Here is a 27166-nt window from a genome sequence, read left to right on the forward strand (position 1 = left end):
AAGGGAACAAAGGGAAGAGGATTAGGAGAAACACACACAAACCAAATCTACATAGAAATCTCCTGAAAACAACTCCAACCACTTGCTCCTAACTCTGATCTCTCCTTCAACTCCAAACCAGGAAATGGTAAGCTATGACTGGCATAGAAAGAAGCAAGGAGGAGGGTTCTTAAACCTGTGGGAGTAACAAACTCAGAACAGCTCATACTAGACAGAACTCCAGGAGTCCCACTAAGCCGTATAACCCTTGAAGAAACAGAGCAAGGAAAGTGAGAACTGCTAATAGGACTGTGAAGCCGTTCTCACCACTGCAGGTGTATTTGTCACCAGATGCTGCAATCATCTTACCCCTCTCTGTCACAGTATTCCTGTGACACCTATTATGTGTATATTAAAATGAAGATCCTGCAAAATTCCTTAAACAGTGGGATTTATAATGAAGTACAATGGAAATTGCAGCAGGAAAGTGACCATCAAAGGCTGCCATCAGCCTCAGAGTCGGAACTTATTGGGTCCCAAAGTAAAATCTGTTAGAGTGTTCCCAACCTACTGTACATGCGCAAGTATAATACTGGCAAGTAATGTAGCTGAAGGGTCTCTGATCCTCCTCATGGACCAGAGCAGGGTTCACCGCCATCTCTGCTACACCTATAAGTATGTTTCTGGTTAGGCTTTGTATTCATGAGTCCTTAGGCTGGCTTCACACTTGCATTTTTTTGCGCTGCGTTTTTGCGCATGCGTTTTTTTCCTATACTTAACATGGGTGCGCATTGGCATGCGTTTGTACGCGTTTGTATGAGCATGCGGTTTTTTCTAGTGTGCGCCCCGGCACACAAAATGCATCCTGTTGCATTTTTTGTGCGTCTGACCTGTCTCAAAAAAATTCATGCGCACGCAATGCGCACAAAAGTCACCCAAAAACACATTAAAGTCCATGGAAGCGCTGACGTGCGCATGGTCATGTGCACATCAGCGCAAAAAAAAACGCATGAGTTTTTTTGCAAAAACCATGCACAAAAAAACAAGAAAACGCATAAAAAACGCATGCGCATCATGCGTTTTTTATGCGCGTTTGAACTGCGCATGCAGCACAAAAAAATGCAAGTGTGAAAATAGCCTTACAAATACAGAAAGAGGGAAGCTGGAAAGACTAAGAAAATAAGTAGTTTTCATTAGAGTTGAGCGAAACGGGTCGGTCATATTCAGAAGTCGGCGACTTTCGCTGAAGTCGGGTTTCATGAAACAAAACCCGACCATAGCGTGAGGTCGGCCATGAGGTCGGCGACCAGAGCGCCAAAGTCGCGTTTCAAAAGATGCTTCCAGCGCCCTTTTTTAGCCAATGATGGAGGATGCACACTGTGGGCAACGCGATGACATAGGCATCGGTCACCACCATCTTTGAGAAGGGAATGCAAGTGATTGGCTTGCTTTGTGTGGCGTCACAGGGGCTATAAAAGGGTGTGAACGCTGACCGCCATCTTACTTATGCCGATCTTAGCATAGGGAGAGCTGCTGCTGCTGCTGATTCTGTGGGGAGAGCGTTAGGCAGGGAAGAAGAACCAAAAAAACTGCTTCTGCTGTTAGCGATTTCCACTGTACAACACAACATTTTGTGTGCAGTGACAGGGGAGGCTCTATTTTTGTGCATCAGCTCTGTTGGTTATTAGGCTGCCTTATAAGGCTCCCTGATAGCTGCATTGCTGTTTGCACACTGCTGTGCAAACTGCAAACTGCTTTTTTAAAAGCAAAAATACTTTTCTTCCTCTTTTCTGCACAGTTACCAAGTGTTCATTTTTCCACCCTTTTGTGTGCAGCAGTCCTGCTTATTAGGCTGCCTGTGTCCATACTTGGACTGAGAGCATCATTGTCAGCCTCCACCTTGTCATACACCATCCAATTTCAGCCTGTTACATTGAGGTGTAATCTCTACTGGGCCTGAGACAATAGTTCAACATCCTCAAATCTATAGTGAGATTCAAATTCTCACCAATCCTATAGACACCCTACACCTTGTCATACACCATCCAATTTCAGCCTGTTACTGTGAAGCTGTGGAGACTTCAAAGGTGAACCCACAGGACCGCAACGACGAACCTACCCCCGGGCGAGCAGGCCAGGTGTACCACCCCCTATACAGGGAGTGTTAGGGGCAGGCCCGGAGGAGACTATCGCCACGGAAGCTGGTACTTGGGGACAACTGGAGGAGTAGACAGGCGAACACGGAGCTGGCCGGCAGGCTGGCGAGCACAGGAGAGACGGCTGCAGGACTGAACGGAAGGCAGGCAGGAGGAACCGGAGTTGGCAGGAGCGGATCAGGAAGGCACACACAGGTGTAGGCAGGAACGGACAGGAATGGCGGACTCTGGAAGGGAATGCAAGATGGAGAGAGACCAGTAGAATACACAAGGCGGGAAAGGCACAAGGCTGGGTGCTAGCGAGAGAAAACGCAGGAGCCGGGGGACCCGAGAATCTGTCGTGGAACACAATAGATAATCAGGCACGGGTCTGAAAGGGCAGCTCCCTTTTATAGGGGCAGGACTTCCAGGTCAGACCTCCAGGGTCACGGGGGCGGAGAGTAGGGCTGAACCAGACTGTGCTGAGGTCTGGGGTGAGGCGCGCATGCGTCCTGGGCTGGTCAGAGAAGCTGACCACGGGGCAGGACGCAGGAGAGCGGGCGCGCGCGCGCGCCTGTTACAGAGCGCACCGGGAGCGGCGGACAGACCGCGAAGCAGGGCGCAGGAAAGCCGGAGGACGCGCGCCTGCCGCGGGAGCGCGCGGGGAGCAGTGGACGCGCCTGGAGGCCGTGGCCAGCGCGGGACCAGGAACGGGAGCAGCGGCAGGAGTCGCGGACGCGACGGAGGCGGCGGGCACGGGAGCCGCGGTAAGCATGACAGTACCCCCCTTCTTACGCCCCCTCCTCTTAAGGCCGGACAGGAACTTTGCCAAAATCTGAGGCGCCTGAATGTTCTCCCGGGGCACCCAAGATCTCTCCTCTGGGCCAAAACATTTCCAATCGATTAAGAAAAAGGTTTTACCTCTAGATCTCTTCATGGCAAGAATGTCCTTAACTTCAAAGACATCTTGCGTGGAAACGGGCGCTGGAGAGCGACCAGCAGAAGCATGAAAGTGGTTAAGCACAACAGGTTTCAAGAGGGAAACGTGGAACGAATTAGGGATTCGTAGCGAGGCCGGGAGTTTTAATTTGTAAGCCACATCGTTGATACGAGCTAAAATCTCAAAGGGACCGATGTACCGGGGACCCAGTTTGTACGAGGGAACTTTGAGGCGGACAAATTTTGAAGATAGCCAGACTTTATCTCCAGGGTGGTACAACGGGGCATCCAAGCGTTTTTTATCAGCATGTTTCTTAAAACTGTCACGTGCCCGTTCAAGTGCGGCTTTGGTCTCCTGCCAGACCCTGGAGAACTCCCCGGCTAGAAGATCGGCCGCCGGCACACCCGAAGCCGGAAGTACCGGCAGAAGTACACCAGGATGTTGTCCGTAAACAATAAAGAAGGGCGACTTGGCAGAGGATTCACTGGTATGGTTGTTGTAGGCGAATTCGGCCCACAGGAGCAGGCTGGACCAATCGTTCTGGTGGGCGTTAGAAAAATGTCGGAGGTACGTTACGAGAATTTGGTTTGTACGTTCTGCTTGCCCGTTAGATTGAGGATGGTAGGCGGAGGAAAAGTCCAATGTTACCTCCATCAGCTTGCATAGGGCCCTCCAGAATCGCGAAGTAAACTGAACCCCTCTATCCGAGACAATGTGCTTGGGGAAGCCATGAATCAGAAAGACATGAGAGACGAAAATCCGAGCCAGCTCGGGGGCGGAAGGTAGTCCGGGCAGAGGGATGAAATGGGCCATTTTGGAGAAGCGGTCTACGACCACAAAAATGACTGTGTGGCCCGAAGACTGAGGTAGATCCGTAATAAAGTCCATCGCGACATGCTGCCACGGAGCTGAGGGCACCGGAAGTGGATGCAAGAGACCGGAGGGTTGGTGTCGAGGGACCTTATTCTTGGCACAAGATGGGCATGAAGCGACGAAGTTTCGGACATCTTGAGGCAGGGAGGGCCACCAATAAAAATGGGAGATGAAGGAAAGTGTCTTCTTGAGGCCAACATGACCTGCTAGCTTGGAGGCATGACCCCAGTAGAGAACTCGCCTCCTGTCATCCTCTCGAACAAAAGTCTTCCCGGGAGGTAAGGAAGTCATGCTCACTGGAGCAACCACGATGAGCTTGCTAGGCTCCACTATGTGTGAAGGTTCCTCTTCGGTATCGGTGACCAGAAATGACCGGGATAAGGCATCCGCTTTAAGGTTTTTGTCACCAGGACGGAAATGAAGCTCAAAGTCAAATCGGGTGAAGAACAGGGACCACCTAGCTTGCCGGGGGTTCAGCCTTTGTGCAGACTGGATATACGCTAAATTCTTGTGGTCGGTGTAGATCTGGAGTGGATGCACAGCGCCCTCCAGAAGATACCACCACTCTTCCAAAGCTAGTTTGATGGCGAGTAACTCTCTGTCCCCAATGGTATAGTTCCTCTCCGAAGGAGAAAATGTTTTGGAGAAGAAACCGCAGGTAACCAGTCGTCTGGAGGAGGATCTTTGAGAGAGGACCGCTCCTGCTCCGGTGGCGGAGGCATCCACCTCCAGGGTGAATGGCTTGTTAGCCTCTGGACGGTGAAGTACGGGAGCTGTGGCAAAAGCTTGCCTCAGGGCTTGGAAGGCGTTCTCGGCTTCAGGAGACCAGCGGTGGGGGTTGGCACCTTTGCGGATCAAAGCGGAGATAGGAGCGGTCAATGATGAAAAGTGTGGGATAAACTGCCGGTAGTAGTTGGCAAACCCCAGGAAGCGCTGGATTGCCTTAATTCCCTGGGGACGCGGCCAGTTGAGTACCGCGGACACTTTTCCCGGGTCCATGCGCAAGCCAGAGTCAGAAATTATGTACCCCAAGAACGGCAGTGACGACTGTTCAAAGGCGCATTTCTCCAGCTTGGCATAGAGACGATGTTCTCTCAGACGAAGCAAGACTTGGCGGACGTCTTTTCGGTGCGTATACAGATCCGGAGAAAACACCAGGATGTCATCCAAGTATACCACCACGCAGGAGTAGAGTAGATCTCGGAATATGGTCATTGACAAACTCTTGGAACACTGCGGGAGCATTGCACAACCCGAAGGGCATGATGAGGTACTCATAGTGACCGTCCCGGGTGTTGAAAGCAGTCTTCCATTTGTCACCAGAGCGAATCCGGACCAGATTATAGGCCCCCCGAAGGTCCAACTTAGTGAAGATCCGTGCCCCCCGTAGACGGTCAAAAAGCTCTGGAATGAGAGGAAGGGGGTATTTGTTCTTAATGGTGATATTGTTGAGACCTCTGTAGTCAATACAGGGACGGAGGGACCCATCCTTCTTCTTCACAAAAAAGAACCCAGCCCCGGCGGGCGAGGAAGACTTGCAAATAAAGCCTCTGGCCAGGTTCTCCTGAACATACTCGGACATAGCCTGAGTCTCAGCGGGAGAAAGCGGATAAATCCGACCTCGGGGCGGAGTGGAACCGGAGACAAGGTTGATGGGACAATCATATGGCCGATGCGGAGGCAGGCTCTCGGCCTCCTTCTTGTCAAAGACGTCCAAAAAAGCCCAGTAGGCGGAAGGTAACTCTGTTGATGTTGAACGTGGAAAACTCTGCGGCTGTACGGTGAGCAGACACTTATTTTGGCAAGGCTGGCCCCATCGCAGAACGTCACCGGAACGCCAGTCAAGAGTAGGCTCGTGTGTTCTTAGCCAAGGAAGGCCCAAAAGGATGGTATGAGATAACGAAGGCAGTACGTAGAAAACAATCTTCTCCCGGTGTAAGGCTCCAATCTGAAGTTCCACTTCCTCGATGACCTGAGTAACGGACTCCCGGAGGGGTTGGCCGTCGACCGACGCAATCTGTCGAGGGGTCTTCCAGGGATCTGACAGGAATCCGAAGCCTCCTAACTGCCTCGAGTTGGATAAAGTTACCAGCCGCCCCAGAATCAATATAAGCCCATTCGGAAAAACGTTTAGAACCTAGATGCAACAGGACGGAACGAGTCAAGGGTAGAGAGGGGTCAAAATTACCTAGGAAGACCTCTCTTACCTGTCCTAGGCGGAGGCGTTTCCCGGACGTATAGGACAGGAACGAAGGAAATGGGCAGCACTCCCACAATAGAAGCAGAGCCTCTGTTCGACCCTCTCTCTCCGGTGCTCCTCCACCGGCTTGAGACGATCCACTTGCATGGGCTCCGGTATTGGGGCCGCAGATGCTGTCACTGGGCGGGAGCGGGGCGGACTACGGGTGGCCAAAGGAGCGCAAGAAGGTCTTCTCTCTCAAGCGACCTCTCGGGATCGTTCCTGAAAGCGTAGGTCGATGGGGGTGGCCAAAGAGATCAGATCCTCCAGGGAGGTGGGAGTATCTCGACCCGCCAACTCATCCTTGATTTGATTAGAAAGGCCCCGCCAAAAGGCTCCCACCAAGGCCTCATTGTTCCAACCCAACTCCGAGGAGAGGGTGCGAAACCGAATGGCGTACTGGCCTACCGAAAGCGAGCCCTGGTGCAGATTGAATAGAGATTCGGTGGTGGAAGCCAAATGACCCGGCTCATCAAACACCTTACGGAAGGTATCCAGGAAAAAGGAGAGTTGGGCGACTAAGGGGTCATCACGTTCCCAGAGGGGGTTAACCCAAGCCAGAGCCTCCCCTTCTAAGTGGGACACAATAAAGGCCACCTTGGCTCGATCGGTGGGATACTGTTGCGGCAGCAACTCAAAGTGTAGTTGACATTGATTTAAGAAGCCCCTACATGACTTGGGGTCGCCACTGCATCGCGGGGGCTTTGCCAGGCGAGGACTGGGAAGCGGGGGCACGGGCTGAACCGGAGTTGCGGCTGCGGTCTGGAGAGCTAGCAGGCGGTTATCTACCGAAGCCATGTAATTCAAAATGTGGGCCTGAGTGTCACGCTGCTGGGAGAGCTCCTGTTGGAGACCGGCGATCTGGGAGGCACTCCCCGGATCTGAGGCCTGTAGCGAAGACAAACGGGACTCCATGGATTTAGGAAAGACATGATCCTCGCCTGATTTTCCCGTAGGAACAAAAGTTCCTTTTGGGTCGGGGTCGGGGTACCAGCGGGGTCCATGGCCTGATTATTCTGTGAAGCTGTGGAGACTCCAAAGGTGAACCCACAGGACCGCGACGACGAACCTACCCCCGGGCGAGCAGGCCAGGTGTACCACCCCCTATACAGGGAGTGTTAGGGGCAGGCCCGGAGGAGACTATCGCCACGGAAGCTGGTACTTGGGGACAACTGGAGGAGTAGACAGGCGAACACGGAGCTGGCTGGCAGGCTGGCGAGCACAGGAGAGACCGCTGCAGGACTGAACGGAGAGCAGGCAGGAGGAACCGGAGTTGGCAGGAGCGGATCAGGAAGGCACACACGGGTGTAGGCAGGAACGGACAGGAATGGCGGACTCTGGAAGGGAATGCAAGATGGAGAGAGATCAGTAGAATACACAAGGCGGGAAAGGCACAAGGCTGGGTGCTAGCGAGAGAAAACGCAGGAGCCGGGGGACCCGAGAATCTGTCGTGGAACACAATAGATAATCAGGCACTGGTCTGAAAGGGCAGCTCCCTTTTATAGGGGCAGGACTTCCAGGTCAGACCTCCAGGGTCACGGGGGCGGAGAGAAGGGCTGAGCCAGACTGTGCTGAGGTCTGGGGTGAGGCGCGCATGCGTCCTGGGCTGGTCAGAGAAGCTGACCACGGGGCAGGACGCAGGAGAGCGGGCGCGTGTGCGCCTGTTACAGAGCGCACCGGGAGCGGCGGACAGACCGCGAAGCAGGGCGCAGGAAAGCCGGAGGACGCGCGCCTGCCGTGGGAGCGCGCGGGGAGCGGCGGACGCGCCTGGAGGCCGTGGCCAGCGCGGGACCAGGAACGGGAGCAGCGGCAGGAGCCGCGGACGCGATGGAGGCGGTGGGCACGGGAGCCGCGGTAAGCATGACAGTTACATTGAGGTGTAATCTCTACTGGGCCTGAGACAATAGTTCAGCGTCCTCAAATCTATAGTGAGATTCAAAATCTCACCAATAGTAGATACACCATCTACCTTGTTTTACAGTACCATATAGCTGGTGGTATTTTGGGTACATTTTCACAAAAATGAGCAAGTATGGTGGAAGACGCCATGGAAGTGGGCGGGGGTTGCCAGCTGGTCCCGATGGTGGTAGTGGTGTTGCATCTGTTGGTTTTGGCAAAAGCCCAATAGCACCTAAGGCAGGAGGTGTTGAGCCTGCATCATCGTCTGGCTCCACAAGGCCTCGAAGGCTCTCTTTTCTGGGAGTAGGTAAACCACTTTTAAAGCCGGAGCTTCAGGAACAAGTTTTGGCTTACATTGCTGACACAGCCTCCAGCTCTCTCGCCTCCTCTTCTGAAGTTTCAAAAAATAAAAGCACTGAGTCGTCATTGGAGGCACCTGGTCAGGAACAACACCTTTCCTTGTGTCCTTCACCCCTACCAAAAGTGAAGGATGTGGCAGGCCACACTACTGATTACTCCATGGAGCTCTTTTCACATACCATGCCTGGGTTAGCAAGTCAAATCATGAATTCCCCAGTCCAAGATGAATCTGACATGGAGTGCACTGATGCACAGCCACTGCTAGATTTTTCTGCTGGTATATTCACTCAGAGCACTACATTGTCCTCGCAGTGTACTGAGGCAGAATCAGACCCTGATGAAACTCAGGTGCCCCTTCCCGCATACTATACCACCTTACACAGTGACTAGTGTTGAGCGATACCTGACGATATCGGGAAATATCGGATCGGATTGGATCGGACCTATACCCCAAAAATATCGGATATCGCCGATTCCAATTCTGGAAACCAATGCAAGTCAATGGGACACAAATATTGGAATGAAAAAAAACCCTTACTTTCCTTGTAGGTTAATTCTACATGAAGGAAAACAACTAAGAATAATGTAGAATGTATTGGGGGAGGTGGAGGAGACATTAAAGGCACAGAGGTTTAGCCCAATCAAATGGAATAGCAGGAATTAATTTTTTTTTTAAGACGTTCGGAGTTACAAAGATATTGACTATGTTAAACGGGTTGTCTGGGCTTTTCACATAATCTCAGTGCATATCTGAGCTGCAGAATGCTGACAATAAGTAATTTACCTTCTGTGGCTAGTCTGCACGGTTTCCAAGATATCATCTCTTGCTTCTAAGATAAACGTCCGGGGGTGTGTGTTCTGGCATTGAAATAAGAACTGGTCGTTTCCTCCTCCCTCACTAGTTTCACTTTCCATAGATCACTGTTCAGCGTGTGTCTGGGGGAGGAGCAGCTGGGTGGTCTGCTCGCAGCCAATCACAGCCATGACATTAGTTAACATGCCTAACATGCATAACAGGATGTGCCCACACTTCTTAGGATTCCTCATTGGCTGAATAAAATGGCTCATTGCATTATGGGAACTTCCGATTCCGGTATTCGATATTCTAAAAGTATCGGAACTCAGTATCGGAACTCCGATACAGCGAATATCAACCGATACCCGATATTGCAGTATCGGAATGCTCAAGACTAACGGTGACAAAAAAGAAGGTGCAGATGAAAGTGCAGGTTCCTTGAACAGGTGGGGGGGGCATACTTATGGGCGACGCACTGGCACAGGGCCCCTCATAGTACGCAAAAGTGTCTCTGTTGGTGGGCCACCCGCCGTCAGACACACCGCCGTACTATGAAGGGCCCTGTGCCAGTGCGTCGCCAACAAGTGGGCCCCCCCTGCTTGCTCAGGATCACAGCACTTGCAAAGTTGAAATACTTACCTCTCCCTGCTCCACCGCCTGACAGTGACATTCTGGTCAGAGAGCACGATGACATCACGTCTGTACGCCCTCTGCCTAAACAGTCCAAGTGCAGTGAGATGGAAGATGGGGACGACGAGGAGTCCAGACTAGTACAGGGATTCCCTAGTGAGGAGACTTATTTAATTGTTTTCAATGTTGCGACAGCAATTTTTGGGGAACACTATACTCTGGAGAATTATATATGAGGCCCACCATACACTGGAGCATTCCAAAGGTGGACATCAGACACTGGAGCAGCATTTACAGGGCCCATTATGCACTGGAGCAGTAGAAAAGGGGCCCATTATATATGGAACATTATTTGGGCCCATAACACAGTGGAACTTCATCCATGGGGACCAACATATACTGTAGCATTATGTGGAGCTCATCCTATACTGTTTCAAACATTATATGGGACCAGTGATTCGGTATGGAGAAATATATGGGCCTCATTACTCTGTATAGCGCACTATGCGGTGGCCATAATACTGTATGGAGTAATATACTGTCCGTTTTTGGAGCTATTGGAGAATTTAAGATGGATATCCGTCATGAGATGTAAGAAGTGAAGTATTTTTCATTGTACTATACCGCTATTTCTCTGCCGTATTAGAGGATCATGAATTGTGGCATGTGTTAAAGGAGCCCAGTGACACTCTTTGGCCCAAGGCCCACGAAAATCTGGAGCCAGCCCTACCCCCCCACAACTTTAGCCAAATAACCCCCAGTTTTCAATGCCTAACTATTATTATAAAGTAAATTAAGGTTGCCAAGCTTAAGTAATAAGAATTGATGTTTTTGGCATTAAAATGGGCATGTAGGTGTGTTTCCTGTCCTCCACTCCCTGCCGACCTTGGCTTCCCATTGACTTGCATTGGTTTTCGTGTTTCAGTTGGCCTTCGACTTTTCACGATAATCTGCCGATTTCGTTCGACCCGACTTTTGAGAAAGTCGGGTTTCATGAAACTCGACTCGACCCGAAAAAAGTCAAAGTCGCTCATATCTAGTTTTCATTATATTTTACCAAAAATTAAGCAGTAGACTTAGTCATCCAACTGTTGACCTTTTAGTTTGTAACAGTATTGAAAGGAAAATTGTAGTTTTCATTTTGCCCTAAATAACTTTCTTTTATTTTTTAGATTGTTTCCATATGTAATAATGTTGTACTCAAACACACCATTACTTACAGAACACATTTATTTAGTGATTCATTTTGTATCCCTTTTATAAAACTAAAAAAAAATATGAGCAGGTGACCAGCAGGCTATAGTTTGGTGGTATTATTTGTAGCTGCAGCCAATTTCTCTTGCACGGTGCCGTCAGTCTCACAGAGAATGTCATTTGTAGAATTCATAGTAGTAGCGGAGCATCCAGATTTTGCCTTTTTCTTCAGATTGTCTGAAAAAAATAACATCAGTATTAACTTAAAACTAGACATTATTACGTAGGTATTTCACATTTGTAAGTTAATGTGTTTCTACTTCTCAAACACATCTACTGAGCATGTAAAAATGATTTTATTGTCGAGTCTGAATTAGAAGGAAGACAAATTATAGGGAAGGCATCAACCACTTGGGACCTGAAATGTATTAAAGTGAATGTGTCACCATGTTTTTGTTACCTTATCTGAGAGCAGCATAATGTAGAGAAAGAGACCAACAATGTAGCCAACGATGTGTAATTTAATTTACTGGGTGCTGCAGTTATAACACAATCAGAGTTTTTAGATGTAGCATATAGCAGAGCTCTGAAAGACGTGGATATTTCTTAGTACATTGTCTATTGACAGTAAGCTGCTGATCAGTGGTGAAGGCATGGTTGGACCAAGGTGCACGGGAGTTTTAGTCCTGTAGTGTTAATAATAATAATCATTTTTATTTATATAGCGCCAACATATTCCGCAGCACTTTACAATTAACATGTACAGACAATAAATTCAATACAAGTTAAGACAATTTAAACAGTGACATTAGGAGTGAGGTCCCTGCTCGCAAGCTTACAATCTACGTGTTATCTCATACTGAGAAAACACTCATTGTACTGAAACAACAGTACACAACCTAATAAGTGACTGTGAGGCAGTGACCACTGTTACAGCTAAGGGGTGCTGTATGTTCTCCTCAGGATACGCACGAAGGCGTTTTGAGGCCATGGGAGTGCGTGGCAGTCACAGGAGTAACTGCAATGGTGAGACAGTGACTGATGTCATTGTGAATGGCCGGTATGTGTTGCAGAGATGGATGTCCTCTGTGTGGTATGCCTGAAATGTTGTTGTTCTGTGACCTGTAGTCCCACAAGTGTTTGTTTAGTTGAAAGGGGGGTTTACAGGGTTAGTCGGTGAGCTGGGTGGGACTGGCTAACCACACACCTTCCACCTATGGGGGTGGCTACAGTGATATAATGTGACTGAAGTCTGGTGACATGGTCGGTGTGTAAGATCCTGGATGGCCTGTGTGTTGGAAGGTCCTGGGAGTAGGACTGGATTCCTGAAGAGCACATGTGAGGCCATGGACCTGAAGGCCTGTGTGTTGGAAGGTATGGACGGACTTCCTGAATAGTACACGGAGAGGCCATGCACCTGGAAGGTCCCTTTGTTGAAAGGTCCTATGAGTGGAAGGACTTCCTGAAGAGCATGATGTGGGACCATGGAGATTGATGGTCGCTTTGTTGGAAGGTCCCAGGAGGGGACTGGATTCCTGAAGAGCACAGGGTGATACCATGAGTGTGCAGAGCCTGTGACGGCACTGCGTTGGGGAAGCTACCGACCTTCTGAGAGTCTGGACTGTCGGGAGTGCCCTTGGCCCAAAGCATCTCATGAGACAGTGATCCCAGTAAGGCAGTTTCCCTGGGAGAGAGGACTGATGAGGAGTCAGCGTGTTGAGCAGGAGCTCCTGTAAGGTAACTCCAGAGAAGGGGGTTATGGGCAAACAAGTATCTGCTCTTGGAACAGACTGTTCTTATGATGTTCCATGGATGTTAATGAACTGTGCGGTCAGCCACGGTAACTGGACAAAGTAAGGTCCAGCATGTTTAAGACTGCAACTTAATGTCGTATGTTGGTGCCTGTTGTGTTCCGTGGGCCTTAATGAACTTTTCGGCGTGCGGTCGCCTACGGTAACTGAACAAAGAAGTCTGGCGTGTTTAGGGACTGCGAGTTAAGCCGAGTACTAGGAAGTGCTATGGACTATGTGTGTGACGTGTAACATGGCAGTTTATGCTGAGTAAAATAAACTTGAATAGACTGTTTTGTGGAGAAAATGTGCCCATGTGCCTTATTCCCGTTGCTAAGCGAGTGTCCCCCCACACAGGCAGTAAATGCTGCCTTACATGACATATTGTGTCTCAGCGTCTATTTCATGCTGCCCGCAAATTACATAACAAAATGTGCTGACAGGTTCCCTGTATTGAAAGTAATAAAAGGGGATGTCTACGAATTTACAAAGTTGTTTTCTTATGAAACCTAACAGTTTTAACAATTCAAACTAGTCCTGCTTCGGTGTCTTATTCCAAAGATTAGTCTTGCCTTGGCATCTCTTCCCCCTGACTAGTCCTTCTTCAGTGTCTCCTTTTCTGGACTACAGCAGTACTGCCTTGACATCTCTTACCTCCAACTAATCCTGCCTTGGCATCTCTTCCCCTTGACTAGTCCTGTCTTGCTGTCACTTTCCCTGAACTAGTTCTGCCTCAGAGTCTCCTCCCATGGTCTACAGTAGTCTTGCTTCAGTGTCTCTTACCTTGTGCTAGTCTTGCCTTAGCGTCTCTTCCCACAGACTAGTCCTGCGTTGGCATCTCCTCCCCCCAGACTAGTTCAGCATCAATGTCTCTTTCCCTGGACTTGTCCTGCCTTGGTGTCTCTTACCTCGGAATAGTCTTGCCATGGTGTATCTTACCCCAGACTAGTCATACATTGGCGTCTCCTCCCCCTGACTAGTCCTGCTTCAGCCCTGCCTCGGTGTCTCTTACCTCGTGTTAGTCTTGCCTAAGTGTATCTTACTCCAGTCTAGTGCTACATTGGCGTTGGTACCCCCAGACTAACCCTGCCTTGGCGTTGGTACCCCTCTCCTACACCAGATAAGTCCTGCATCAATGTCTTTTTCCCTGGACTAGTCCTGCCTCGTCATCACTTGCCTCAGACTAATCTTGTCATGGCGTATTTTACCCCAGAAAAGGAAATTAACCAGGACTGCCCAGCCAGGCATCCTAGGAAGCACGGGACCAGTTGTAAAAGAAAAATTGAAAGGATGATGCAGCTTCCAAAGGCAAACATTTTTTTTTATTGACTAAAAAATTCCATCATGGATACAGACACAGCTACGTGTTTTGAATATCCATTACATTCTTACCTTTAGGCTGGAGTCACACTAGAGAGAAATATGGACGAGTGCTATGCGAGAAAAAATCGCATAGCACTCGGACCAATATTAATGCAGCTCCCATCATCCGTTTTTTTCTCGCCCGTATTATACATGCAGGTGAAATTGCAGCATGCTGCGATTTGAACCATATTACGCCTGAGACTCGCCAAAGCAAGTCTATGGGTGCGAGAAAAAAACGGATTACACACGGACCATGCGTGTGACTTGCGAGAAATACGCACCGGTGTCCTTTAGAAAAGCCAGTAATTCAGTGCGCTATACAGTAAGATCACACTGACAGGTTAAAATAGAATAGATAGAATACATGTATGCACATAGTATAGGTATATACACTGCTCAAAAAAATAAAGGGAACACTTAAGCAACAGAATATAACTCCAACTGAATCAAACTTCTATGAAATCAAACTGTCCACTTAGGAAGCAACACTGATTCACAATCAATTTCACATGCTGTTGTGCCAATTGAATGGACAGCAGATGGAAATTATTGGCAATTATCAAGACACACTCAATAAAGGAGTAGTTCTGCAGGTGGAGACCACAGACCACAGTACCAATGCTTTCTGGCTGATGGTTTGGTCACTTTTGAATGTTGGCTGTGATTTCACACTCGTGGTAGCATGAGACGGACTCTACAACCCACACAAGTGGCTCAGGTAGTGCCGCTCATCCAGGATGGCACATCAATGCAAACTGTGGCAAAAAGGTTTGCTGTGATTGTCAGCATAGTGTCCAGAGGCTGGAGGCGCTACCAGGAGACAGGCCAGTACACCAGGAGACATGGAGGGGGCCGTAGGAGGGCAACAACCAAGCAGCATGACCGCTACCTCCGCCTTTGTGCAAGGAGGAACAGGAGGAGCACTGCCAGAGCCCTGCAAAATGACCTTCAGCAGGCCACAAATGTGCATGTGTCTGCACAAATGGTTAGAAACCGACTCCACGAGGATGGTCTGAGTGCCCGACGTCCACAGATGGGGGTTGTGCTTGTGGCGCCCCTGAGGGTTCAGTCGCCACAGAGGTACTGCACCTCCTCCTGAGGTGTGGTGCCCCACCATTCAGTTAAGGTGGAGACACCTGACCACACTCCAACACCTGCATCCCACACAACATAGTAGTGTAGCAAAGCACCTTTGGTGGCTCCCTGCTTGGAACACGAAGAGTGCTGGGAGGTGGGTGGAGTTTAGTCTGCACCAAAAGATTGGGAAGAGTTTAGGATTTAGTCAGTCTGATGGGGTCAGAAGGAGAGAGAAGATCCCCGGAGAGGGATGGATGAGGGAGGTGCTGCAGCGGACCTCAGTGACCTGGGTCTGCTGGCAAAGGAAAGAGACATTGATGGAAAGCCTGACTCTTTATAAGAAAGATAGATTTGAACGGAACGTAAGGAGAAGAGGAGGACTGAGGATTAGGGTTAGAGCAGAACCCTTCCCAAGTTCACAGAGCAAGGCCGGGCTCCGGTCCCCGAGGTTGTATGGATACTAATGGTCCTGCAGCAGACACCAGAAGAATAGAAGTTGTCACCACTTTATTCCCACACAAGACTTGGGGGCACAACAGCAACGTGAGTGAGCCGGGACTTAGTAGCAAGGAGTCCCCGAAGCAGGCTACAGCTGTCTGCCGTTCAAGTAGAGTTCATAGGAACATCTGACAGGAGGAACTCCAGTGTAACTCAGTACTAAGAGTACTTCACTATAGGCGCAAAAGGGAGACGTTCAGAAAAGGCACATATGTTGGCGGAGTGTTGGAACGGAGTACTTCATCTTGCCTGGAAGTTGACTGAGCGCCTGACTCGGAGGACATGGCACGGATGCGGGCACCTGTATGCACAATAGACTGTGAGTAAAGCTTTGGAACTACATGCCCTGGTGTCCTCCGCTTATTCCTGCGCCAACACCCTCAGCACTGCTACATCTCTGTGCCTGACACTGCACCATCTATGTCTCTCCCCTATATCTTCACCTACACTGCCCTGGGACTACTGCCCTACCTGTGGAGGGCCACAACATTATTGCTGCACTACACAATCTGTCCCAGAGGATCTGCTCGCAGCGTCGGCTTAACACCTTTCTTGCTGAACACCACAGGTGGCGTCACGAATCATTCAATGAACATTTCTGCTATCTACAATGGGCACCCAGGGCCACGGACCGGGTCATAGCTGCCGTGACAACAACCCCACTCGTTGAGATCTGCGGGCCTGGTACCAATTACCCCGCCGCCCTGGGTGTGAGGGCTACCCATGCTCACAGCCCAACACCATGCAGGATGCTTGGCATTTGCCACAGAACACTGGTATTGGCAAATTCGCCACTGGCGCCCTGTGCTCTTCACAGATGAAAGCAGGTTCACACTGAGCACATGTGACAGACGTGACAGAGTCTGGAGACTCCGTGGAGAGCGATCTGCTGCCTGCAACATCCTTCAGCATGACCGGTTTGGCAGTGGGTCACTAATGGTGTGGGGTGGCATTTCTTTGGAGGACCACACAGCCCTCCATGTGCTCGCCAGAGGTAGCCTGACTGCCATTAGGAACCAAGATGAGATCCTCAGACCCCTTGTGAGACCATATGCGGGTGTGGCTGGCCCTTGGTTCCTCCTAATGCAGGACAATGCCAGACCTCATGTGGCTGGAGTGTGTCAGCAGTTACTGCAAGATGAAGGCATTGAAGCTATGGATTGGCCCGCCCGTTCCCCAGACCTGAATCCGATTGAGCACATCTGGGACATCTTGTCTCGCTCTATCCACCAACGTCACGTTGCACCACAGACTGTCCAGGAGTTGGCGGATGCTTTAGTCCAGGTCTGGGAGGAGATCCCTCAGGAGACCATCATCACGAGCAGGCCCAGGTGTTGTAGGGAGATCATACAGGCACATAGATGCCACCCACACTACTGAGCATATTTTCCTTGTCATGAGGCATTTCCACTGAAGTTGGATCAGCCTGTTATTTGATTTTCAACTTTGATTTTGAGTATCTTTCCCAATCCAGACCTCCATGAAATATTCATTTTGATTTACATTGATAATTACTATGTTTTACTTTTCTGAACACATTCCATATGCAATGAACAGAAATTTGCAACTGGAATATTTCATTCAGAGATATCTAGTATGTGGTATTGACATGCTATATCTTACCCCAGACTAGTCCTACCTTGGCATCTCTTACCCTGGGCTAGTCCTACCTTGCTGTCTATTACCCCTGACTAGTCCTGTCTCAGATTTTTTAATTACCAAAATCATGTCTACTTGCCTGTTTGACAACCTCTATGCAATACGTATTTTGGTAGGACTGTCATCGTGTTTAATCTTTCAGCAACAGTATAAAAAAAAGGGACATTGAGCTCAGAGTTGCCAACTATCCAGAAATTACAAGACAGTCTGAAAAGTTAGGGTACCTTTTTTCCCCTGTCCATGAAAATTGATGCATTTGTAATTTTTTTTCAAAGCTGGAGAAACAAAAAAATGATGACTATAAAGATCATTTTACAGCTTACAATGAATGCCTCTGATGTCTTCATATCAGAATTACGCGCTGTAGACATAGGTCATTTAGAATCTTTATGATTTATTATGGTTTTCCAATGTGTCCATATACAGTAAATATAGTCTGTCTGTGGTTTGTTTTGATGTCCCTGAAGTAGCGTCACGTGCAATGTAGATTGTACGCGATGCTATGTACATTATATGTGACACTACTTCTGGATGAGGAATTACCATCTTTACTCACATGAGTCATCTGATCATGTAGCCAGTACAGTCATGGCCAAAAGTTTTGAGAATGACACAAATATTATATTTTCACATGATCTGCTGGCCTCTGGTTTTTATGTGTGTTTGTCAGATGTTTTTATCACATACAGTAATATAATTGCAATCATATTATGAGTAGCAAAAGGTTATATTGACAGTTAGAATGAGTTAATGCAGCAAGTCAATATTTGCAGTGTTGACCCTTCTTCTTCAGGACCGCAGCAATTCTCCCTGGCATGCTCTCAATCAACTTCTGGATCAAATCCTGACTGATAGCAGTCCATTCTTGCAAAATCAATGCTTTTATTTTGTCTGAATTTGAAGGTTTTTGTTTGTCCACCCATCTCTTGATGATTGACCACAAGTTCTCAATGGGATTAAGATCTGGGGAGTTTCCAGGCCATGGTCCCAAAATCTCTATGTTTTGTTCCCTGAGCCATTTAGTTATCACCTTTGCTTTATGGCAAGGTGCTCCATCATGTTGAAAAAGGCATTGTTGATCGCAAAACTGCTCTTGGACGGTTGGGAGAAGTTGCTCTTGGAGGACATTCTGGTACCATTCTTTATTCATGGCTGTGTTTTTAGGCAAGACTGAGAGAGAACCCATTCCCTTGGCTGAGAAGCAACCCCACACATGAATGGTTTCAGGATGCTTGACAGTTGGCATGAGACAAGACTGGTGGTAGCGCTCACCTGGTCTTCTCCGAATAAGCCGTTTTCCAGATGTCCCAAACAATCGAAAAGGGGATTCATCAGAGAAAATGACTTTACCCCAGTCCTCAGCAGTCCACTCCCTGTACCTCTTGCAGAATATCAGTCTGTCCATGTTGTTTTTCCTGGAGAGAAGTGGCTTCTTTGCTGCCCTCCTTGAGACCAGGCCTTGCTCCAAGAGTCTCTGCCTCACAGTGCGTGCAGATGCACTCACACCTGCCTGCTGCCATTCCTGAGCAAGCTCTGCACTGCTGGTGGCTGATCCCACAGCTGAAACACTTTTAAGAGACGGTCCTGGCGTTTGCTGGTCTTTTTGGGCGCCCTAGAGCTTTTTTGGCAACAAGGGAACCTCTCTCCTTGAAGTTCTTGATGATGCGATAGATTGTTAACTGAGGTGCAATCTTTCTAGCTGCGATACTCTTCCCTGTTAGGCCATTTTTGTGCAGTGCAATGATGACTGCACGTGTTTCTTTAGAGATAACCATGGTTAACAGAAGAGAAACAATGATGCCAAGCACCAGCCTCCTTTTAAGGTGTCCAGTGGTGTAATTCTTATTTAATCATGACAGATTGATCTCCAGCCCTGTCCTCATCAACACCCACACCTGTGTTAATGGAGCAATCACTGAAACGATGTTAGCTGGTCCTTTTAAGGCAGGGCTGCAATGATGTTAAAATGTGTTTTGGGGGATAAAGTTCATTTTCTAGGCAAATATTGACTTTGCAAGTAATTGCTGTTAAGCTGATCACTCTTTATAACATTCTGGAGTATATGCAAATTGCCATTAGAAAAAATGAAGCAGTAGACTTTGTAAAAATTAATATTTGTGTCATTCTCAAAACTTTTGGCCATGACTGTACATCACCAGTACGGTCACGTGAAGTAACATGACTCACATTATTAGCCATGTGACCGCTTGGTCACATGGTTGGCCCTTGATGATTTGATTAACGAAATTCAATTTGTCTGCATCTTATTGGTAGATGAATGGGCCACCTGTGGATACTGTCTGACATCATTTCCGTCCTCCGGTCAATATTCTGCCATCTACCACATGTATGATGATTTAATCACATTACCAATGGTTTCTGATTGGCTGTTATAGCCTTAAATAGTCTGGTTGTGCAATCTATCATCACCCCCTTGACCAAGCTAGGTGCGAAACTTGCATCAGGTACTGTTCTTTCATTAACTGGTGAGTCTCCTCTATGCCACTGTGCATTTCTACATCTCCTACTTATGGTGCTTATATCTTCTTTAATCCATGATACCTTACTCTGATATATGTATAATTTTAAATAAACTGGCATCAGTCTGCAATATTGGTATTACGGTTTATATATTCTATTATACCATTGTATTTACCTTTCTGAACTTTTTAAGCATTTTGCCATTTAAGGCTAAGTTCACACTGGGTGCTTGTGTTGTTTTTTTTTCAGTAACAAAACCTGAGTGCTTGGCAGGCTGCAAAAATGCAGGTTTTGCTGCGTTTTTTGCAGCATTTTTGGTGCATTTTTCCGTTCAATTTAGTGGGTGAAAAAGGCTGAAAAATCACTGAAAGAAGTGACATGTCCAGAAAAACAAGCAAATCCCAAGATACTGATGACAAAAAAAACAAACTGTGTGCATGAGATCTCTGAAATCTCATAGACATAGCTGTTACTATAAAATGCAACTGAAAATTAGCATATAAAAAAACGCAGTAGAAACGCCTAGTGTGAACTTATCCTGATACGCCTATATTGATCAAATATTAAACTTGTATCATGCCATTTACACTGAGCTATGTTCACCAGATTAAATAAATAGCAGCTTCCAGGCGAATTCTAGTAACAGCGAGCCCACCGTAATTACTCATCCTTCGTGTCTATAAATTAAAACTGTCCCACGCGGTGTGATATCGTACAAACATCTAATTTACTAGCGCAAAGAGCAGCAATTATACCCACAAACCGGAGAAGAAGGCATGTAAGGCTTCATTCAGATGTCGGTGATTTTACACACACACACACACACACACACACACACACAAAAATGGTACGAGTGTCATCAGAGTCATGGATCAGATTTTCACCAGTATTTGATTAGTGCTTCAGTTTTTACCATCAGTGTTTTGTCAGTGATTTTCACATATGAAATACATACATAAATTATAAAGTTTCTCCCACACATTACAATGTTCCTGAACAATGGCCATCCATGGGCTGTCTATGATATTCATGGACCCATATGCCCCATTCATCAAAGATTTGAAAAGTCACTATTGCAATTTTTGATATTTTCACATCATTATGATCCAACCCCGACAAAACTACCGAAGGTGGGATGGGACGTGGCGACCCGGATTCGCCAAATTCTTCAGAGTGGCAGTCTTTGACTGGAGTAAGATTCCTGGTGAGGTGCAGACGGAGGCGCATGCCACTGATTCATTAAAGGCCTGTGCTTCTAAATGAATCAGGCGCCTCGATGTCAGCCTCATCCCCTCATCAAGATTGGAATGATAAACACTGGCCTTGATGAATCAGAGCCATAGACATATACAGGTGATGTGATATTCATCCGTGACGGTGTGAAAAAATGGACATGTCTCCGTTACTTTTTTTGTGGATACACAGTCCTCAAGAAAACCACACCCATGTGAACAGCTCCATAGATAGAAGAACATTTTTCTTGTTAACCCGCTTTGCTCTCAGCCCCAAGGAAATTTTTGTACATACTTATTTTCTTGCTTTCTTGTGGCTATAATATGATGTTTCTACGATATCACACAACGTAGAAGTGTCTTCATTTACTGCCACACACAATGAGGATTCTGTCGAAACGAGTTTCTACGTAGAGATGAGCGAATATGTTCGTAAAACGATCGCCAAATCCGAATTTGCCATATATATACCATATTCGTGCCAAATTTATGTTTGACAATTGTTTCTGAACATATTCGCTCATCTCTACTCCCATTGACTCCAATGGCGTTCGGCTATGTTCAGCGAATATTGCAAATAGGGCGATCGTAATCTGAACTGAATATTGAAATATCCGCTCATCTCTACTTTTAAGTGAAAACATCGATTACATCATGTCTCGAACAATGCCTTTAGGAATACTTGGTGGAAGCCATTCGATTTCTGGTGTTTATGCGTTAAAATCCAAACCGACTGCGTCCTATCGAGTGTTGAGTGGTCACTTGAAAAAATTTATTGGAATATTCAATATTTGGATTACGTAACCCCAAAAAATATTGTTGCATGTCCTCAAATAATACTTAGGTAACACAACAAAATAAGGATCATTGAACAACTAAATGTCTCCAAATTGCAAATCAAAATACTCTGGTAGTTAAAGTGAACCTGCCACCGTGTTTCCCCAAGTTCGACCATCAGTTTTTACAGTATTCTAGTAAGCTGTATGTAAGTCCCCAATCCCCTTTGCATAGTACAAAAAAATACCTTTTATTATCCCCCAAACAGTGCGGTTTAGTTTGGTGGGCACTACCGGTCTTGATTTGGCGCCTCCTTTCATTTGGCGTCTTCCTCTTGCCCCATGTGGACGACATGTCCTACGTAATCCACACATTGTCCCCCAACTGTCCTCCTACGCAGGCGTACTTTGCTCCACCCTGTGGAGGACAGAGTAAAGTACTGTAATTGTGCATGCTCGGGCTTTGATTCCGGGTCATTGGTCCTCTTTGGCCTTTTCTGGCGCATGCACATTACAGAACTTTACTCTGCCCTCAGTGGAGTAGAGAGAAATGAGTCTGCACAGGAGCACGATTGGAGGACATTGTGTGGATGATGTAGATCGTGCCATCCACATGAAGAAAGTGGGAGGACTGCAATTGTGACTTTATATTGGGAATACCCAGAGACAGGTTCCCTTTAAGGGGTGATTCGTAATATTACATGCTTAATTAAGTTCTGTAAATTTTGACATATATGATTGTTTCTGAAAAACCTTTGCGTCGGTCCCTCTCATAAACGGTCATATTACTTACCCCATAATAATTAGTTTTCCCTTCTGGAATCTATTATGTTCTGATTTGTAAGCTGTGGGTAGGTAATCAAGCCACTATTATACTCCCTTTGTTAGCGTGGACACGTGTAAATGAATTAGTAAATGTGTGTCAATTTAATACTGAAATTGTTTCAGGAGGAAAAACAAAAACACAAAGAGATAATTATCCAACCACAATGGAAAAATAAAAAATCTCATCATAACCTGTTTATTTCCATAGACTAATTATAGCACTCCAAAATACAAAGAACAGCACACGTCATAAATCTCCTGTACAACCTTCTTCTAGCAATATTAAGGGCACCCTGAGCGTTCTGTGTGTAATGATATTTTACTTCTACAACCTATCATTTTGAGACTAATGTTAATTAAGGTCACTATAATTTTCAGTTCTCAATCTCTACACAAAGGAAAAAATTCATGGGACGTAAAGGGAACTTTTCATGTATTTGATGTTGGCTTCATGAATTAGATATATGGTAAGCTCGTAGACAAGAAATGTGTTTAGTTTATTAAGAAATGTGGTCAATATTTTTTTTAATTTTTAAAAAGATTCCTGTGAGTGGCTAAATTGTGAGCAACCCCCTCCTGTATGGCCTGTATTCTGCATAGGGACATGTGTGCTTTGTGATATCCGTATGGGACAATATAAAAGTTAAAAGTCATCTCCAGAAATTGAGAGAGTACAAATTCTCTCAAAGAGACCAGGCTGTGGCATGAGAAATGCATACAAAGCTATACCTGTGTCTATGGTGGCGTTATCCTACCTTATCTAAACACTTCAGAGCTGTCATTACATTTACACTGTTCAATACTCATGAGAAAAAGGAGACCTACCAAGGACCTTTTTGCCGTTCCCACCATCCACCCCTCCTCTCCCGCACACAATGTCATGATGCCAGTCGCAGTGCCAAAGTCCTTAACTAGGTAAATCTGTGCCCGGGAATGAAAGAACAAAAAAGCTGAAAGAACACAGGTGAGTGTTTGCGGTGCCAAGCCTAGTGTCTGTACTAGCTTATAGGTCTAGTTTGGGGTGTGTGCTTACTCAGGGATTCTGTTCTGGCTCTGTATTTGCTTAGCAAATCTTATCTGGGCTTGGTATTAGTTTAGGGGTCTGGTCTGAGGGCTGTAGGTCTGTTCTGAGGTCTTTTCTGGTTCAATGTTTGTTTAGCACATGTTAACTGGGCTCTGTATTAGCTTAAGGGTCTGGCCTGGGGTGTGTACTTTTTTATTGGGTTTTCTTCTGGTTCAATATTTGTTTGGCAAGTCGGCCTTGTATTAGTTTAGGGGTCTGAGCTACGGTCAGTACGTCTGTTCTGGGGTCTTTTCTGGTTCAATGTTTGTTTAGAAAATGTTATCTGAGCTCTGTTTTAGCTTAAGCACCTGTACATTTTTTACTCGGTTCCCTTCTGGTTCTATATTTGATTGGCAAGTTGTGCTCTGTATTCGTTTAGGGGTCTGGTCTGGGGTCTGTACGTTTGATCTGGAGTCTGAATTTGTTTAGTGCATTCTGTTCTGGTTCTGTATTTATTTAGCAAATCTTATCTGGGCTCTGTGTTATTAGTCTGGTCTGTGGTTTATATTTTAATAAATTCTAGTTCTAGATTTGTTTAGGAAGTTTTATCTGGGCTCTGTCTTAGTTTAGGGGTCTGGTCTTGCCTCTGTACTTATTCAATATATTATGTATTTGCTTTGTCAGTCTAATCTGGACTCTGAATTAATTTAGGAGTCTGGGTTTTGTACTTATTCAGTGGGTTCTGTTTTGGTTCTATATTTGTTTAACAAGTCTTATCTGGGCTCTTTATCTGGACTTTATATTAGTTTATCTGTCTGGTCTTGTGGTTTGTACTTATTTAGTGAGCTCTGTTCTGCTTCTGTATTTGTTTATTAAGTCTTATCTGTACTAAGGATTAAGGCCTCGTCACACTAAGTTAGAGCGCTAGCGATATCGCTTAAGCGTCACCGATTTTGTGACGCTGCAGCGATATTGCTAGCGATATCGCTATGTGTGATACTTACCCCCGACCGGCTCCCCCGCTGTCTATCGCTGATCGCACGAGAACGTCCTGGGCCGTTTCTCGTCGGCTGCTCCCTGCTGGGCTTCCTGCTGGTGCCGACGAGCGACGCGTAGACGCTTCTGACAGGTAAGTAACGACCGCCGACCGCTGCTGCATCGCTGGTGAGATCTGCCTGTTTGGCAGCTCACTAGCAACCATTTAGCAATGCACCAGCGATCCTGACCAGGTCGTATCGTGATCGGGATCACTGGTGCATCGCTAAATGTGACGGTACCCTTAGTTTAGGATTCTAGTATGGGGGTCTGTACTTATTTAAGTTTTTCTGTTTGGGTTCTGTATTTGTTTAGCAAATCTTATCTGGATTCTGTACTAGTTTAGGGAGTCTGCTCTCTGCTTGGCTGGGCTCGTGGCACTCTGAACACTCACTGGCTCATTGAAGCATTTGCCTAAGTTCTGCCGGGGCACATCTCTGCTCTGCCCCTGTAACTGCAGAGTACGCCGCACACGTCCCTCTGCTCTCACCGTAGGCGGGAACCTGAAGGCTCTTTCCGGCACTTCCTGCTCACTGCCCGGCTTAGCCATGCCCCCTCTCCCTGGGTCATGGGACCTGTGCGGTTCCCCATTCTTTCCAACACTGGACGCAGTCTCACCTGTTCCGGATCTGGCATAAAGCAGGTACCTGCAGCACGGTCTTCCTCCTTAACTTGCACTACATATAGTGATTTTCTAAGCTCATGGCTATAAGAAGACACAACCTGCAAAGTCACATTCTATAGGAAATACTGAAGAGTTAAATTATTCCTTTACCTTGATAATTGCTAATTTAATTTGGTCCCAAATTTTGGAACTAAGAGGGATAATCCACCTGTACCAGTGCCAATTTGCCACACTACCAATGTCATCTTCCTCTCCTTTAGGTCCCCATCATCGCAGTAATAGGATGGATAAGACTTTTTTCTTACAGGATGGGTTAATTACCTGATTCATTTAATTTTTGAGGTGTAATTACAATTTAATAAGGTCTGATTATGTTGTATATTTGTATAATTACTGGGCATTATATGCATGTGATTTCCTAGCTTAACATAGTGAACCTCTTGTTATCCAGAGGCTTAATTTAATTAATGCACATTTCATGAATGTCATGTTTTACACGACATTGTCTAGTACGTGCACCACAAGTGCTTGATCACTGTTCTTCATTACATATAAGTAACCATTATGCAGATGCAGCTCTTGACTGTAATTGCTTAAAAGCTGTTAATCCATGATCTTTTAATTCCACAGCTGCTGTGCAACTGCCTGGAGTAATAAATTCATGGAGAGATATCAGGTCTTCTGAAATACGCAGAATTCCTAGAATAGTAGGCCATGCGTGACTTAGTAGTCATGTTTTATGTGTGTGCTCATTTGTATATTTATATAGACACTTACAATAATCATACATATGGACGTGATGGTGGGATCGTTGCGGTGTGGGGAGGAGGACTCCCAGACAGTGACTGGGCCGGTACCCAGGGGACCGCCATCAGGGTTCCTGAGGGAACAATACTGGGAGAACAGTAAAGGGAGAGACATGACTGGAGTTGTCAGGGCAACAGGGGGCGGGGCGAGGACAAAAGGAGCAGGGGGCGCGCTCAAGTGGCAGTTGGGAGAGAGTGTGACAGGTGGCAGGAAGCCGGGTGATTTGAGGGGACACGGACAGGGGCCTGTGAGGAGGATACTGGGCACTCATCGACAAGTGAGACGTGAGAGACTTTTACCGGAGGCCACTTCCCGCCCACGTTCACAGAGAGCCACGCCCGCCCTTGTAAGACAGATCCCTTACCTCAGGTCGCGGCTGCGGCTACGCATAAAACGGCCACAGAGGCTTGGACACTGCCCCCAGGCCTTCTCCCACCATGGCGACCCTGTCATAACCGGCCTCAGGGGACGCCACCTCACCATAGGCAACATTAGAGGCCCTGGTCCCGGCTACGGAGGGACCCTTAGCAGGGGATGGCAGCTGGACATTTAGGGGAACTGCGTCATTACCGCGCCCCACCGGCATCGTTTCTTCAGGGCCTGTTGCGCCCCACCGGCATCGTTTATTCAGGGCCTGTTGCTCCCCACCGGCAATGTTTCTTCAGGGCCTGTTGTGCCCCACTGGCATCGTTTCTTCAGGGCCTGTTGCGCCCCACCGGCATCGTTTCTTCAGGACCTGTTGCGCTCCACCGGCATAGTTTCTTCAGGGCCTGTTGCGCCCCAATGGCACCGCTTCTTCAGGGCCTGTTGCACCCAAGTCTTCCCGGAATATCGAGGCGTCAAGGCAGCCACATCAACGATCTCAAAGTGGCCGCATCTGCGATCCCGAGTGACGCAAGGAAGTATAAGTGGACTATAGCAATAAGTTCTATAGTTTGGCCATTTTTC

The 27166-nt window shown here is 47.2% G+C and overlaps 1 protein-coding gene across 1 annotated transcript in view; it reads right to left on the reverse strand.

Moving 5' to 3' along the window:
- Positions 1-11063: 11063 nt before the first annotated feature.
- The window catches only part of SHISAL2B (shisa like 2B), a 113082-nt gene continuing 96979 nt past the window's right edge, over positions 11064-27166 (reverse strand). Inside the window, exon 3 of the mRNA XM_073584251.1 lies at positions 11064-11282. Within this exon, the coding sequence (XP_073440352.1) occupies positions 11149-11282 (134 nt within the window). The 3' untranslated portion in view covers positions 11064-11148. The remainder of the gene's footprint in view (positions 11283-27166) is intronic.

The sequence above is a fragment of the Dendrobates tinctorius genome, unplaced genomic scaffold (assembly GCF_039654945.1).
Source record: "Dendrobates tinctorius isolate UK_male_01 unplaced genomic scaffold, ASM3965494v1 ptg000083l, whole genome shotgun sequence".
In the NCBI taxonomy this organism is placed as follows: domain Eukaryota; kingdom Metazoa; phylum Chordata; class Amphibia; order Anura; family Dendrobatidae; genus Dendrobates; species Dendrobates tinctorius.